At 42.1% G+C, this 15,775-nt stretch overlaps 1 protein-coding gene across 1 annotated transcript in view; it reads left to right on the plus strand.

Moving 5' to 3' along the window:
• Positions 1 to 15,775, plus strand: part of smg6 (SMG6 nonsense mediated mRNA decay factor) — a 71,074-nt gene that overhangs the window by 11,816 nt on the left and 43,483 nt on the right. Inside the window, exons 9-10 of the mRNA XM_059001575.1 lie at positions 11,090 to 11,151; positions 11,503 to 11,648. Coding sequence (XP_058857558.1) covers positions 11,090 to 11,151; positions 11,503 to 11,648 — 208 coding nt within the window. The remainder of the gene's footprint in view (positions 1 to 11,089; positions 11,152 to 11,502; positions 11,649 to 15,775) is intronic.

Below are 15,775 nucleotides of genomic sequence, written 5' to 3' on the forward strand. Positions count from 1 at the left end.
CACTTGTTAGTGAAGTTCGTTCAGACACAGAGACACATATACTACTCCCAGTACCCAGGCCATTTAACTCTGACCTTGGCTTAATTCCCTTTTCCCTGTACGAAGCAGAACAAGTATAATTCCCAATCAGCCTGCTGGTCCAGATGGCAGAACATGTTTAACAGTATTGATTTGACACAAGCCTGTATTTAGAAGACTGTCGAACGATGTGGCCCTGTTTCCGCTTTCATCCTTCTCTCCGTTACAATGTTACACCGTGACGATGGATGATCATGTGAAGCGCTATCCTTTCAAGCAGCACGAGGGGGCGCTGTTCTCATTTTGAAAACTTTTTAAATTGGGTGTTTCACAGTAAATGCAGCCCTCCAACAGTATGGTCCACAGACTCCAACCATCTTATTAATCGCCCCTGTTTGTCATAAATATCTTCTTTTTTATATGCTTTTCATTTTTTTTGTGTTTGTTTTTACAGTGTTAGGGTATAATATGTGGTGAATTTGGTCTGTACCCAGACCGATGCCTCAAGTCGGAAGCTCTTCTACTGGGATAATGTTTAGGTAGCTAGGATTAAGTTAGTATGGCCAGTAATAGCAATTCATGAAAAATAAAACAAAAAGCAAATACTGCATACCGGTATTTGTAAACAGGAAATATAGCTGCGGAAAAATGCTAACATCTTTTAAAATTAAGAAAATGAAAAAAAAACATCCCACCAACGCAGCATAAATACAGGCTGATTTTATCCTCTCAAAAAAAAAAAAAAATTCCAAATGTGGTCAATCTGCTGGGCAGATGTGTTAATAGTTAGTTTGAGTAGTTTAGTGGTCAGAGAATGTGACAAAGCTCTTGGCTGCAGTGTGGAAAGCAGTGGGTTTGAGTAGCTCATTGGTTAGCGTGCCAGGCTGCAGTTTGAGTAGCTCAGTGGTTAGGGTCTAGGCTGCAGTGTGGAAGGACAAACATAAAAGAATGAAAGAAAATGAGCAAGAAAGATTAAAAAAGAGAGAAAGAAAAACCCACCCACAAGTCCTAGTCGAGTGACGATCCTGTACCGAGATTAAAAACAACAACAAAAAAAAACCTGAATACTAAAAAATAAATTCCAAAAAATGAAGCACTTTTAACCCGCCCTGCTCTCTTTCTCGGGGGGGGTGGGCGAGCTCACCACTTTCTGTTTCGCTCTCGTTGTCAGTTGCTGAGCAGCGGCGGTTGACTCGCTGCTTCTGTGTGTGCGCTGGCTGCTGCTGCTGCATGGCTCCAGTCACGTCGCAGGCAGCCCGACGGTGGGAATGTGGTTTATTTGGTTTAACCAACCCATGAACTGCACCCTGGCACTCTCGGCTTCCTCCCCAGACAGAGCACACAAAACCAGCCTCACATCTTGAAATGAGTGCCGTGGGTTATAAATAAACCACCATGGTGGTTAGTTGACCTCGGGGTCAGGGTATGTAGCTACGAGCTCGACTTGTGGTGCTGAAATGGTGTGTTTCAGTTCAGCAAACCACCCCCCTCCTCTACCCCCGCGCCTCCTCTTTAATCTGCCAGTGTTTCCATGCAAGGGGAGGGAAGGGGGCTGTTTAAACATCCCTTCCACTTTAAAGAGGGCTCTTGCATTGTTAGTTATTGTCATTGGTTGAAATGACTGCTGATTCTGCACTGTCCTATATTCTCAAAGGTGTCCTGTTTGTATGCAGGGATGGAAGTAAGACTCCTGTTAAATCGAATGCATTCGGTGTGATTTCTCTCTGCAGTGCAGGGGAATTCCTTGACATGCGTGCAGAGGATGAAGTAAAAACCACACTTTAAAAAAGTACTCATCAATCTGCTTCTTACACCCTTCACATTTTTTTCACGACAGATTTTTTTTTTTTTTTTGCAAAATCATCAAATCTTCTGTCTGAATCTTTTTTTTTCCCCTTGTTTTATCACAAGGCTTAGAAAAACAATTCTAAAGATACAGTTCTAACATACCTACCAGGATTCTTGTAAATCAGTCTATAAAGCTAATACCGTAGTATGACACTTTTTGTTGTAATTCTCATAAACCGTATGACGGCACAGTAAGCAGAAGCAAACACCATCACTAAAGTAAAAGCAACAAAAAATATGTTATAAAACCACAAAAATCTTAAGACATTGCTTATCCTTGAACATTAAAAGTTTTGCATTTGCCATCTAAAGCTGTGCAACACATTTGCATGACCCCTTATAGATTATAGATGTGCAATTCATTGTCAAAGTCCTAACGCTGCTTATAAAGCAGCAGCACTATTTTATTTTGATTTGAATCCCAGTAGTAGAAATTGTAGTAGAGCTGTGGCCAAAAGTTTTGCATCACCCTATAGAATAAACTAAAGAACTAAATTAACTAAACTAAAGAAACCTGCTGAATAATGTTACGTTAACAAGGTTTTCAAGACACAAATTGAAAAACGTGACATTTCAAAATCCGGTAGACTTTTGAAGTATCGTGTTGTAGTTTCTTTGATTACATGATGTTAAGTAAAAGATTTGAATTATGTGATATATAAAATTATTTTATTTTAATTGTCTCAAACCTAAAGTTCTAAGTGCTGCTCCACTTTTGGCCATGGCTGCAGCAGTAGTCGTAGTCCTAGTAGTCTGAGAATAGACCCCAGTTGATAGCGAGGGCTGTGGGAAGATGAAGAAAAGTTATTAAGCAGCTACTCCTGCAGAGCCCTTTCCTGCACGTCAGTAACCCTAACCCCAAACGCACCTCGGCACCAGAGATACCTGCGCCGCAAAACTGAAAAAAAACCTGTTCAGTTTGCAGCATGCCCAGCCCATGCAGAGTTTGACATCTTTATAGGTTTATTGCAGAACAGTTTTTTTCAACTCAAGAGTATGATTTCTTGCTAGTTTTTTTTTTTTCTGGAACGAGCAACAAAAAAAAGAAAACAAGAAACAAAAAACCGCAAAAAAAGCCCTCCCTGTTCTTCGTTTAGTCCAGAAACGGGTGTTACCTTTCTCAGAAATGTTTTTTTTTATTATTTTTTGTGGTTAAAGTCTACCTAGAAGGGCGATTTTTAAATATTTCACTCATACCCAGAACGATGCATTACAATAATAAAAGAGTTTTCCTATCTGGTCTCTCTTAGACGTTCAGCATAGTTTAGGCACATCTAAAATGAAATAAAACTGTAAAAACTGTACTGAAGTTATATAGGTGAAGTACGTTTCACTCAGTATGAGGCAGCAGGCGCTTGTACCTCTCATGAATGGCTTCCTTCACTATTCTCATGAAAATAAATCTTTCTGCACTAAGTAACTTTACAGAAAGGCTCCTCCTAGGATAAATAATTAAGTAGTTTGTGTCTTATACTGAAAAATAACAAGAATGGGCATAGATATCAGGATGGAAGTAAGACTCCCACTGCATAGCAGTTTGATCTAGTCCTGGAGTTTAATAAGACACACCTGAACTTGTTACCGGTTCGCTGGCGCTGATCAAGCACATATTAAAACCTGGAATGGGTGAAACTGCTGTGCAACAGGAGTCTTATTTCCATCCCTGAAGAAAAGGAGGCCTGCCCTATCTAGGTCCCTTGTTGCCAACATGCAGTATTTACTATGAAAAGCTTCTGCAACATATGAGCAAGCAAGAGGTTTTTTTTTTTTTTTTTTTTTGTATTGAGAGTTCAAAAGCCCTGCACTTCCGTAACTTCAGAGATATATCACGCGATGAAAAAACATCATAACCTTCAAATGACCTGGAGAACGTGTCTAGATGACTATCCACCACAATGACTTATTTCTTCTTTTTAACCCACTTGCATTGAGGCCACAACATGTTGCACCACTACCAGAGAGACATTTCCCAGGACCGGACTCCTTCACAGTCCAAGCTGAAACTGCACACTCGGTTATGTTTCTGTCGCTGTAACAGCCTTCTGTGACGCGAGATGAAGCTGTTCGTGTTTCATTTTAATGAGCAGTTTGAGGTGTTGGCCGAGTTTACTCTACCTGTGTTGTAATCTGATCCCCAGATAAGCCATCTCGAATTGTTATCTTTGAGGATTTTTTTATTTTTTTTTAAATGGTTTGAGGCAGTTCTTTGCTAGATGTCTGAATGTGCTGAATCCAGTTATTTGTGTCTCTCATGTGTTACCGTAGTGCTGCGTGTTCCTCTGGGTGTTTTTGTGATCACTTGAACAAAAGCAGTTTGAAAAGCTTAACATGTACAAGACCTTTTAAACTTATTAGTAATCATTTTATGATAACTGTTTGTTATTCAGATTCCTTAATTGGGTAGATCTGAAATGATCTTCAAGCATCATTGCATGGTAGTGTATTGAATTTCAAGGCTTCATACCCTCCCGTAAAGCAGTGAATTCTCTATACTTTCTATAATTTGCTCAGGCACTTGCCTATACTAGCCTTGAAGTGGTTGACTCTCCCCAGTACTGAGTTCTCTATACTAATACTATATTGAATTTGCTGGCCCCTATGTAACTAAGTTCAGTGTATTGAATTGGCTGGCTCATCGTTATTGAGAAGGGCCACCTCTTCTCACTTGAGCAGCCGTCTGTTAGCAGTTCTCATTTCTTTAGCTAAAGAATGAGCATAACGGTGGGTCATCACTGAGGTGAGATTGAAAGCAGCAGTGGTTCAAGGGTCCTACGTGACGATGTGCCAGTGGCAGGTCCGTTGCGCACTGTCATCTGGAAACAGTGTGACCTGTTTTTGGTTGTTTTTTTTTCCACTGTGGTTCACCACCGCTGTGCCTCAGAGCAGAAGTTGAGATCAGCTGCACATCAGCTGCGGAGGTCTGGGCCTTGCTGGGGTCTCCAAGTGGATCCTGTGGACAAGAGACTGCAAACAGGTAACGCTGACAGCAGGGAGCAGCCAGACATGGCAGCCAGGGCTTCAATCCTCCCGAAGGGGAGACTTGTCCATTCCTAAATGATTACCGGCCTCTTACTTTCTTCAGGGAAGCTGAGAGTGGTCATTTACAGTAAATAGACGTGTTTAGGCAAACTTGGTGTAGGAGTTTCTCCTCTGTTCCAATTGCCCGCCATTGACGTATTTACCCGGACTAAATTGTCTAAAGAGGTAAGAGCCATTGTCGTCATTGGCAGGATTGCCTGCAATGCAAAAAGAAACTGAATCCTTAATAGCTGTTCACTAGATATTGCCTCGCATATCCTTTTTATACTTTGTTTACAAAGCATCAATCTCGTAAGCTATTTCTCTTACGGTACGCAGCGTCTATAAAAAAAAACTCGCTGGTGAGGTGCTGTTCTCGGCATGTGATTGCGCTGATTCACACACGCGCACGTTCACCCAGCCAGTTTCCCAGCACTGCTTCAAAAGGTACTGTTGACCACAAGGGGCCTGCGTGGTCAGTAAAGAAGTGGCCATAAACAAAACAGCTACAGCCGCACGCTATAGGAGTTTTTTTTAATACAGAACTGCATATTACGTGCGTGTATGGCTAACTGTAGTTAAAAAGTACATTTCTGTGTTTGCGCAAAGTACTAGAGGTATTGAGCTACCCGTCACAGAACCACAATCAAAAGCTGCATTTTATTTTTGTTTTTCCAACGTCGTTTTATATTTATTTAGATGTTATAACAAGGTATCTTTTGATGTGGTTGAAAACGTGCGATTTGCAGTTGACACGTTATTGTGTTTTTGGTTGGGATGAGATTACTTCAGTGTGGTACGAAAAGTGGCAGAGTTCAGTTAATTGGAGTTGAATAGACATGGAAAGTGGCAGAGTTCAGTTAATTGGAGTTGAATAGACATGGACAGTGGCAGAGTTCAGTTCATTGGAGTTGGATAGACATGGACAGTGGCAGAGTTCAGTTAATTGGAGTTGGATAGACATGGAAAGTGGCAGAGTTCAGTTAATTGAAGTTGAATAGTCATGGAAAGTGGCAGAGTTCAGTTCATTGGAGTTGAATAGTCATGGAAAGTGGCAGAGTTCAGTTCATTGGAGTTGAATAGACATGGAAAGTGGCAGAGTTCAGTTCATTGGAGTTGAATAGACATGGAAAGTGGCAGAGTTCAGTTCATTGGAGTTGAATAGGCATGGAAAGTGGCAGAGTTCAGTTCATTGGAGTTGAATAGACATGGAAAGTGGCAGAGTTCAGTTCATTGGAGTTGAATAGGCATGGAAAGTGGCAGAGTTCAGTTCATTGGAGTTGAATAGGCATGGAAAGTGGCAGAGTTCAGTTCATTGGAGTTGAATAGACATGGAAAGTGGCAGAGTTCAGTTCATTGGAGTTGGATAGACATGGAAAGTGGCAGAGTTCAGTTCATTGGAGTTGAATAGACATGGAAAGTGGCAGAGTTCAGTTCATTGGAGTTGGATAGACATGGAAAGTGGCAGAGTTCAGTTCATTGGAGTTGAATAGACATGGAAAGTGGCAGAGTTCAGTTCATTGGAGTTGAATAGACATGGAAAGTGGCAGAGTTCAGTTCATTGGAGTTCAATAGGCATGGAAAGTGGCAGAGTTCAGTTCATTGGAGTTGAATAGGCATGGAAAGTGGCAGAGTTCAGTTCATTGGAGTTGAATAGTCATGGAAAGTGGCAGAGTTCAGTTCATTGGAGTTGAATAGACATGGAAAGTGGCAGAGTTCAGTTCATTGGAGTTGAATAGACATGGAAAGTGGCAGAGTTCAGTTCATTGGAGTTGAATAGGCATGGAAAGTGGCAGAGTTCAGTTCATTGGAGTTGAATAGACATGGAAAGTGGCAGAGTTCAGTTCATTGGAGTTGGATAGACATGGAAAGTGGCAGAGTTCAGTTCATTGGAGTTGAATAGTCATGGAAAGTGGCAGAGTTCAGTTAATTGAAGTTGAATAGTCATGGAAAGTGGCAGAGTTCAGTTCATTGGAGTTGAATAGTCATGGAAAGTGGCAGAGTTCAGTTCATTGGAGTTGAATAGGCATGGACAGTGGCAGAGTTCAGTTCATTGGAGTTGGATAGACATGGAAAGTGGCAGAGTTCAGTTCATTGAAGTTGAATAGTCATGGAAAGTGGCAGAGTTCAGTTCATTGGAGTTGAATAGACATGGACAGTGGCAGAGTTCAGTTCATTGGAGTTGAATAGTCATGGAAAGTGGCAGAGTTCAGTTCATTGGAGTTGAATAGACATGGAAAGTGGCAGAGTTCAGTTCATTGGAGTTGAATAGTCATGGAAAGTGGCAGAGTTCAGTTCATTGGAGTTGAATAGGCATGGAAAGTGGCAGAGTTCAGTTCATTGGAGTTGAATAGACATGGAAAGTGGCAGAGTTCAGTTCATTGGAGTTGAATAGACATGGAAAGTGGCAGAGTTCAGTTCATTGGAGTTGAATAGACATGGAAAGTGGCAGAGTTCAGTTCATTGGAGTTGAATAGTCATGGAAAGTGGCAGAGTTCAGTTCATTGGAGTTGAATAGACATGGACAGTGGCAGAGTTCAGTTCATTGGAGTTGAATAGTCATGGAAAGTGGCAGAGTTCAGTTCATTGGAGTTGAATAGTCATGGAAAGTGGCAGAGTTCAGTTCATTGGAGTTGAATAGACATGGAAAGTGGCAGAGTTCAGTTCATTGGAGTTGAATAGACATGGAAAGTGGCAGAGTTCAGTTCATTGGAGTTCAATAGGCATGGAAAGTGGCAGAGTTCAGTTCATTGGAGTTGAATAGGCATGGAAAGTGGCAGAGTTCAGTTCATTGGAGTTGAATAGTCATGGAAAGTGGCAGAGTTCAGTTCATTGGAGTTGAATAGACATGGAAAGTGGCAGAGTTCAGTTCATTGGAGTTGAATAGACATGGAAAGTGGCAGAGTTCAGTTCATTGGAGTTGAATAGGCATGGAAAGTGGCAGAGTTCAGTTCATTGGAGTTGAATAGACATGGAAAGTGGCAGAGTTCAGTTCATTGGAGTTGGATAGACATGGAAAGTGGCAGAGTTCAGTTCATTGGAGTTGAATAGTCATGGAAAGTGGCAGAGTTCAGTTAATTGAAGTTGAATAGTCATGGAAAGTGGCAGAGTTCAGTTCATTGGAGTTGAATAGTCATGGAAAGTGGCAGAGTTCAGTTCATTGGAGTTGAATAGGCATGGACAGTGGCAGAGTTCAGTTCATTGGAGTTGGATAGACATGGAAAGTGGCAGAGTTCAGTTCATTGAAGTTGAATAGTCATGGAAAGTGGCAGAGTTCAGTTCATTGGAGTTGAATAGACATGGACAGTGGCAGAGTTCAGTTCATTGGAGTTGAATAGTCATGGAAAGTGGCAGAGTTCAGTTCATTGGAGTTGAATAGACATGGAAAGTGGCAGAGTTCAGTTCATTGGAGTTGAATAGTCATGGAAAGTGGCAGAGTTCAGTTCATTGGAGTTGAATAGGCATGGAAAGTGGCAGAGTTCAGTTCATTGGAGTTGAATAGGCATGGAAAGTGGCAGAGTTCAGTTCATTGGAGTTGAATAGACATGGAAAGTGGCAGAGTTCAGTTCATTGGAGTTGAATAGACATGGAAAGTGGCAGAGTTCAGTTCATTGGAGTTGAATAGTCATGGAAAGTGGCAGAGTTCAGTTCATTGGAGTTGAATAGACATGGACAGTGGCAGAGTTCAGTTCATTGGAGTTGAATAGTCATGGAAAGTGGCAGAGTTCAGTTCATTGGAGTTGAATAGTCATGGAAAGTGGCAGAGTTCAGTTCATTGGAGTTGAATAGACATGGAAAGTGGCAGAGTTCAGTTCATTGGAGTTGAATAGACATGGAAAGTGGCAGAGTTCAGTTCATTGGAGTTGAATAGGCATTGTGAGAAGACTGAAGTTTTGCAGCCACAAATCTTTTGTTCTGGCGCCTGGGCATGCTACTCTTCACAAACTGTTCATGTTACACGACTAGGTTATAAACCGCCAAGCTCCCTTTCTTTGATTCACGCTCCGAGATGTTTATTTATACTGAAGTTTTGAAATGTTTTTCTTTCCCTTGCAAGAACATTTTGTTCTGTGAAGTAGATCACAGATGCCTCTCTTTATCAAAGCGCTGTACTCAAGTGGGCAATTTGCACAATAAAACTGGCAATGCTACAAAGATGGGCCAGTGTTGCTCTAGTGAAAACTTTGCTCATTTTTTTTTGTTTTGTTTTTATTTAATAATAATAAAATATTGTAACTTGGTGTGTTGCTGTAACCACTCATCGTAGCTGTTTCTATCTAGTTCTTTAACAATTACCAAAATAATTCTTGCCCTGGAATAAATGCTCCATGACAGCGTGTCATTGCATTGAAGATCTTCTTATTCCCATCACAACTTCTATGTGAACTTTGTTTGACATTTTCTGACTAATAATGACTCTGAGGGGGGACTCCTTGATTTCAGTACTGTAATTTCTGTTTACCTGTTGCGGCACCGAATGAAGCTCTTGAGTGAAATGAACACATTTAACAAGTTAAACCTGGAACATTATCCTGGCTGTCGGCAGACCTCGAGTCAATTACAATTATATTTTATTCAATTACAGTTACAATTATGCTGCACTAATTACAATTACATTCAACATGTTTACACTAACATGTTTATTCTATTTATTATATATATATATATATATATATATATATATATATATAACCCAGCAATAATAATCACAGGTACAAATACAGAAACATCCTAAATACAGGATTTTTTTCAAACAAATGGGGTCATCAAAAGTGGTTAAAAATAAGAGTAAAGCTGGAATGGTAAATACATGCGTAATTGAACTGCAGTCGATGGATGATGAGGTATCACTGCAGCTTGTCAGGTTATATGCAGGTAACAGCTGCTGTGATCGTTGGAGGAAACCGGCATGCTTTTATTTATTGCATTTCTTTAATTGTTTTAAGGACAAGCCTTTTGAAATCCATCATGTTTGCAAGTATGTCCAAGCCAAGGCACCTGTCCAGACTGGAACTGCTGTACTAACTTGTAATGCCTCTTACGAACTAGGAGGCTACAATGGTGTGGTTTTAAAACCTGCCCTTAACTGCTCTCCTGTAACTTGGAAATAATTACATTTTCAGAAAGTACTATTTCAAGAAACGGTTCCTATGTAGTGGGTTCTGAATGAAAACCTTGAAGGTGTTCCTGGTGGGAAAGATGACAGTCAGGTGTTTTAATGGGATTCAGATGTGAATAGTTTTTTTGGGAGAGGGTTCTTTCAGTTTAACCCTCCTAAACCCGCTTGTGTGCAGATATTTTAGTTTTTCCTCTGCGTTTGACAAACGCAAGGCTGCAAAATACTGTACCGAAACCTATTTATTAAAAAAGGTTATTCCGTGTGTAGTTGTGATCTCGCACCAGCAGAGGGCAGAATGTGCCTTTCCAACTAAAAATTCCCATTTTTGGTTCCAGCACCTCTCTCCCTGTGGAGTTCTGCGGAGGAATCTTGGAGAGTGAGCTGTATTGAATCTGAATATTTAACACAATGAGATTCAGCACCTCTGTTACAGGAGTATCCTGGCGCTCACAATGAGAGATTTTTGAAGAATAATGTATGAAATAACCAGGAATTTAGTTTATCTCAGCCAGAATTTATTACCTGCATTCGTATTTAGCTAACCACAGGAATGGAAATAAGACTCCCGTTGCATAGCAGTTTAATCCTGTTTTTTCTGTGAGATTAATAAAACAGACCTAAGCTTGTACTGTAGCTAATCAAGCTCGTAGTAAAACCTGGAATGGGTTGCTATGCATTAGGAGTCTTATTTCCATCCCTGTATAGTCCTGCTGTTCCTTGATGGCTAACCTCACTGCGCTACAGCGGACCCTACTGGCCAGGCACCTGGTGAGCTCAAGCGGACACCTGCAGGGCTGGTCTTTGCCCTCCAGGGGATGGTAGCTCACATTCACTGTGGTATACCGGGTGTAAAGAGGCGATTGGGATCGGATGGGAGGACGCCCACGTACCTTTTCATTCTACGGTGGGGAGTTACTGCTAATTGGACCTCCTACACAATAGAGTAAAATAATGTGCTCAGTAAATAAAAGAATAAGAAATAATTTTGTGATCTTGATCTGTGGCAGTCTGGCACAAAGGGTGCAATATAATGTCCTCCCTTCTCACTCATTCACGCTGTCTCTCTGTCTCTCTCTCTGTCTGCAGCTCAATAAGCGCTTCATCCTGAGTTTCCTCCACGCTCACGGGAAGCTCTTCACAAAGATCGGGTAAGTGCGCCTCCACCGAGTCTGCTCTCGCTCCTGGTTCAAAGGTCTCCTTCATTTTATGTGGCAGTAATTGCATTTTTAAGCCCTCTCGTATGTACGGTATGGCACTGGAAGAACTGTGCGCTTACATGTGTGCTTTATTGTATATACGTTGTTTGTAAGGAATCTGTCCATATCTGCTCTGCTAAAATTTACCAAATGTACAATTGCTAAAAAAAAAGTTATGGCAATTACTTTAAGCTTGTGTTAAATAAAATAAATAATAATAATAAATAAAAAAAACAAAAAAATAAACAATGCTAGGTTGAGCACCAGAATTACCTTTTCTTTTATTATTTTTCCGTCGGGCAGGATGGAGACGTTCCCAGTGGTGGCGGCTCGGGTCCTTCAGGAGTTCCGCGCCCTCCTGCAGCACAGCCCCTCCCTCATCGGGAACACGCGCATGCTGCAGCTCATCACCATCAACATGTTCGCAGTGCACAACGCGCAGAGCAGGGGTGAGTGAACACACGGGGGGCGGCACAGTGCGGGGCTCAGCTACCGTGCCAGTCCAGCTCAAGTGGACCCAGCTCCGGTGCGCTTGCACTTTGACTTGCGTCAGCTTTTTATTTTGTTTTCTGAAAGCCCTTGCAGCTTGAAAATGATACTGATGTTTCTGTGTCTAGATCTCTTCCCCCCCCCCCCACACACACACAGACAGACAGACAGACAGACAGACAGACAGACAGACACACACGTATAGTGAAAAGGAGGCAAAGGGTTATCGAAATCGTCATTCTTACCACCTTCAGACACTTTCACATCTCTCACACCATGGCGGGGGCGTCGCAGCCCTGTAACCCCTCACTCCTTTACATGTGGTTTACCTATCATCGTCGTCATCATCATCATCGTCATCATCATCATCAACCGCGACTGGAGGAAATGCATCTCACTGCACTTTGGTCCACCTGAGCTGTAACCCTAATATGATCTGTGTGCTGTTCATTTTGAGCTCAGTTCATTTTAAGTTGCTGGCTTGGCTGCTAAATGTTCTGTGCTGTACGACGCGCGATGCGGTTAGTGTACCGATTGCTCTAAACCACTGAGATGCGTTTCATCTAATTTTTGTGTTTCTTGAAAAACGGCGAAAAAAACCAGGGGATCGATAGGGGTTTCCAGTACCAGCACTGGCCCTGCATGTACTGGGCTGCGTGTCTTTTCAATGACGGGATCCCACAGCATGTCAGGTTTTTCGCGCGTGCTGCAAGGCGTGAAGGGGCAGCTGAGTAGAGTTTTGTTTCATTGAAAAGCCCTGGCAGTTTGGCACCAGTCTTCGTGGTCTGTGGGTCTGTCCGTTGTGACGGTTTGTGTGTTCTGTTGAGGTCACGGAACTCGCTCCCCTTTCAACCAAACGCTAGTTCAAGCTCAGGCTGATTCTCATACCAGCCAGTCTCTGCTGCCCTGACCTGCGTTTGACTCTTGTGGGGTTTTTTTTTTTTTTGTTGTTCTAATTTGTCAGTTTCTGAAAGTTTCTTTTTTTTTTTAAAGAAGTGAAACCTAGCCGTGGCCCAGCGTGGCACCCACACTTCATGATCTGTGGTGTCACACAAATACCAGCCCTCCTGCCTTTCACTCTCAGGAATAATGCCCTGCAACACCTACACACACACAGCCAGGGCAGAGGTACTTTACTATAAGAGTTTACAAAGTAAAGACCTTGCAAACATTTTACTTATCAAATCCAGCAGGAGTTAGAATACCCATTACAGCCGTCCGAAATCCCAGTTCTCAAAGCATCTGTCAAATAAGTAAGATATTGTAAGTTACTTCTCGTGACTCTGATAAGCTTTCCAGTGATTCAAGTTGGGATAGTTTTATTTTTTATTGTTTTAAATGCAGATAAAATTGATCGCAGATCGAGTTATGCGGCTGCTCGCAGCTATCTTTTGTGTTTTTGTCTGCTTGTGTTATATTTCCTGTTCCTTTAACTGACTTTTATCAGTACTGAAAAAAAAAAAAATAAAAAATCAGAAACCAAGAAGTTGTGTGTGTCTGTTTAGTGTGAGTGCGTGCTTTGCCTGATGACTCGGAGGACAGCCTGGCAGTGTGTGATCTCACTGCCTTCCTAGGCCCTGACTAATCCCCTCCCGACACTCACTGGGCTGTGGGAATGCCTTGACACCATGTCATCGAGGTCTCGGTCTGAGTGCTGGCAGGGGGCAGCGAGGGGGTGGTCAGACTGCCAGCTGGGCAAGAGAGGAGGCTTGGGACTGCTTACTGTAATGACACACAGATCAGCCTCTGCTACTCTGCCTCCCTCCCATTCTCTCCAACTGCAACCACTAGAGCCAACCTCCCTCCCAGTCCCTCATCTCTTAACACTAGGGTCGCACTAAACACTCAATCATAAATTGAGATACAGTTAATGAAACCGAGTCAAGGAGACACATATTTTGCTTGTCTACTTCATAGTTTAACCACCAGCCTCCCAGAACTGTGTTCTGTTTTTTAAAAGAAAAAAAAGGAAAGAAAAAAAGATATTGCTTGGGGATGTGAACATAACTTGGAAACCACAGTTGTGAATCGCTTCTTGATTTGACGAATATGGTAACAGTAGATTGTTTGAGTAGTCTTGCCAGGTCATTTTGAGAGCCCTGTTACTGATATCTCTCTCTACTGCACTTCCTCTTCACAAGTTGTTGTACCACAACATTTCGTTCCCAGGCTTCTCGTCTGTTTGTCCTTTTCAAGATTTCTTTGTCTCTTCTAGTTTCTTTCTTTAGTTCTTCCTCTGTTTTCTTTTTTGCTGTTTCTTTCGCTTTTCTCCTTCATTTGTTTTCTCTGGTTCTTTTCTTTTTCTCCTTTATTTCGCTCCTTTTTTCTTTCTCCTGTTTTTTTTCTCTTCTTTTCTCTTCGTTTTTTTTTCTTTCCTGTTGTGTCTCTTTTATTATTGGGATCCTTTCTCTTAACGTGGTAGCTCTGAGTCAGAGAGTCGACCCTGTCAACATAGTGTGTATCTGGACCTGGGCACTGAGTGATGCTCCTAGCTTTTCCAACACAGCCACTGATTTTGTGATTGAGGGTGGATTCATCTTGCAACGAGGCAGCTGTCCTTGTGTGAGCTGTTGAAATTGGCTGGAAGCTGCAGCATGTGTGCCAGACTGTACGGTACGGGACAGAGGGGAGGTGGATTAGGGTCTTACTCAGAGGAAGCTCAGGGGACAGAGGCAGAGGGAGACCTGCAACTGGCAGTAGACACTGGATGAAATAAAACCTTTTTTTTTTGTTGTTTAGGAGAAAAGAAATGAGCTGTTTTGACCAGCAGCCAGCTGAGTTTAGACTAAGCTTGGGTGGTGACTGGCCTCGGGGAGAGACTGTGACAGGCAATCCAAGTCATCTGGTGAACTTTTAAAAAGAAGGGTTGTTTTTTGAAAAAAAGAAACACACAAACTGGGGGGCAGTGGCTGGAACCGCTTGCTTCTACGAAAATGAGACTTTTTTAAAGAAATTCTTATTTTAAATTATTATTTTATTTTAAAAAAATGAAGTTTCCTGTCCCTTCACTTTTTACGGTATTCGCCGTCATTCGGAGTGGTTCCTATCTCAATTCATCGAATGTTGCGTTCTGGTGCTTTAACTAGCAGGAGCTGCTCTTCAGTTCTAGTTGTCTGTCAGTGTGCTGGATTAGCCATTCTCAGCAGCATCCTGCAGGGATGCAAATAAGACTCCTATTGCACAGCAGATTCACCCATTCCAGGTTTTACTACGAGCTTGATTAGCCACAGTGCAGGCAACAGGCTTAGATGTGTCTCATAGTGAAACCAGGAGTGGATCAAAGCGCTGTGCAATAGCTCAGGTGTGTCTTGTTAAACCAGTAGTAGAACGAGGAATGGATCAAACTGCTATGCAATGGGAGTCTTATTTCCATTCCTAGCCTAGAAATAAGTAAGCAAGGAAATCTAATCTGCAGCTTTTAAAACAGTAAAACTGAAAAAAAAAAAAACACCAACAACCCTCAAAGTTAAAAATAAATAAATAAATTCTGAAACGTTTGTCGTATGACTAAAAAGTGTCGCTAGATACCAGACACTAAAATCCCAGTACATCCGATGCTGCTGTGAGTGAGCTCTACTCTCGCATGATCAGATGTCCTGAGAACGTCTTCTTTCCCTTGCAGTGGAGCTTCCTCCTTACTGCCCCCTCACTACCCCCATTTCCTCCCAGTGTGGCCATGCCTTACAGCCCATCTGTGCCCAATTTAGGAAAGCGTGGCCTTCTTGTTTTTTTCAATCATTTCTTTGATTTCCGGAATGAGAACCATCACAGGCGCGCACGCATTTTTATCGTATTATTCTATAAAGCTTCCTATAAATCATGGGTTATTAATCGCCCCCAGACGGGGGAACGCCAGCCCCTGCAAAACACGGACCAGATGCAGAGGAAGTCAGATGGCAGCAGAGGGCACCCAAGAGACTCCCTCTCTCTCCCCTTCTACCTTCTATCAAAAACACACAGGGAGTAAAACAAACCTCTCGCAAAAGTAGTTCTGTGTGGGATTGAAGTTCAACCTTCACGCTTAAAGGACTGGCGTCTTAAATTCCTCGTTTTACAATCAAGCCTGGCTGGCACATCTGGCATGTCT

This window comes from Acipenser ruthenus, chromosome 26 (genome assembly GCF_902713425.1).
Source record: "Acipenser ruthenus chromosome 26, fAciRut3.2 maternal haplotype, whole genome shotgun sequence".
Lineage (NCBI taxonomy): Eukaryota > Metazoa > Chordata > Actinopteri > Acipenseriformes > Acipenseridae > Acipenser > Acipenser ruthenus.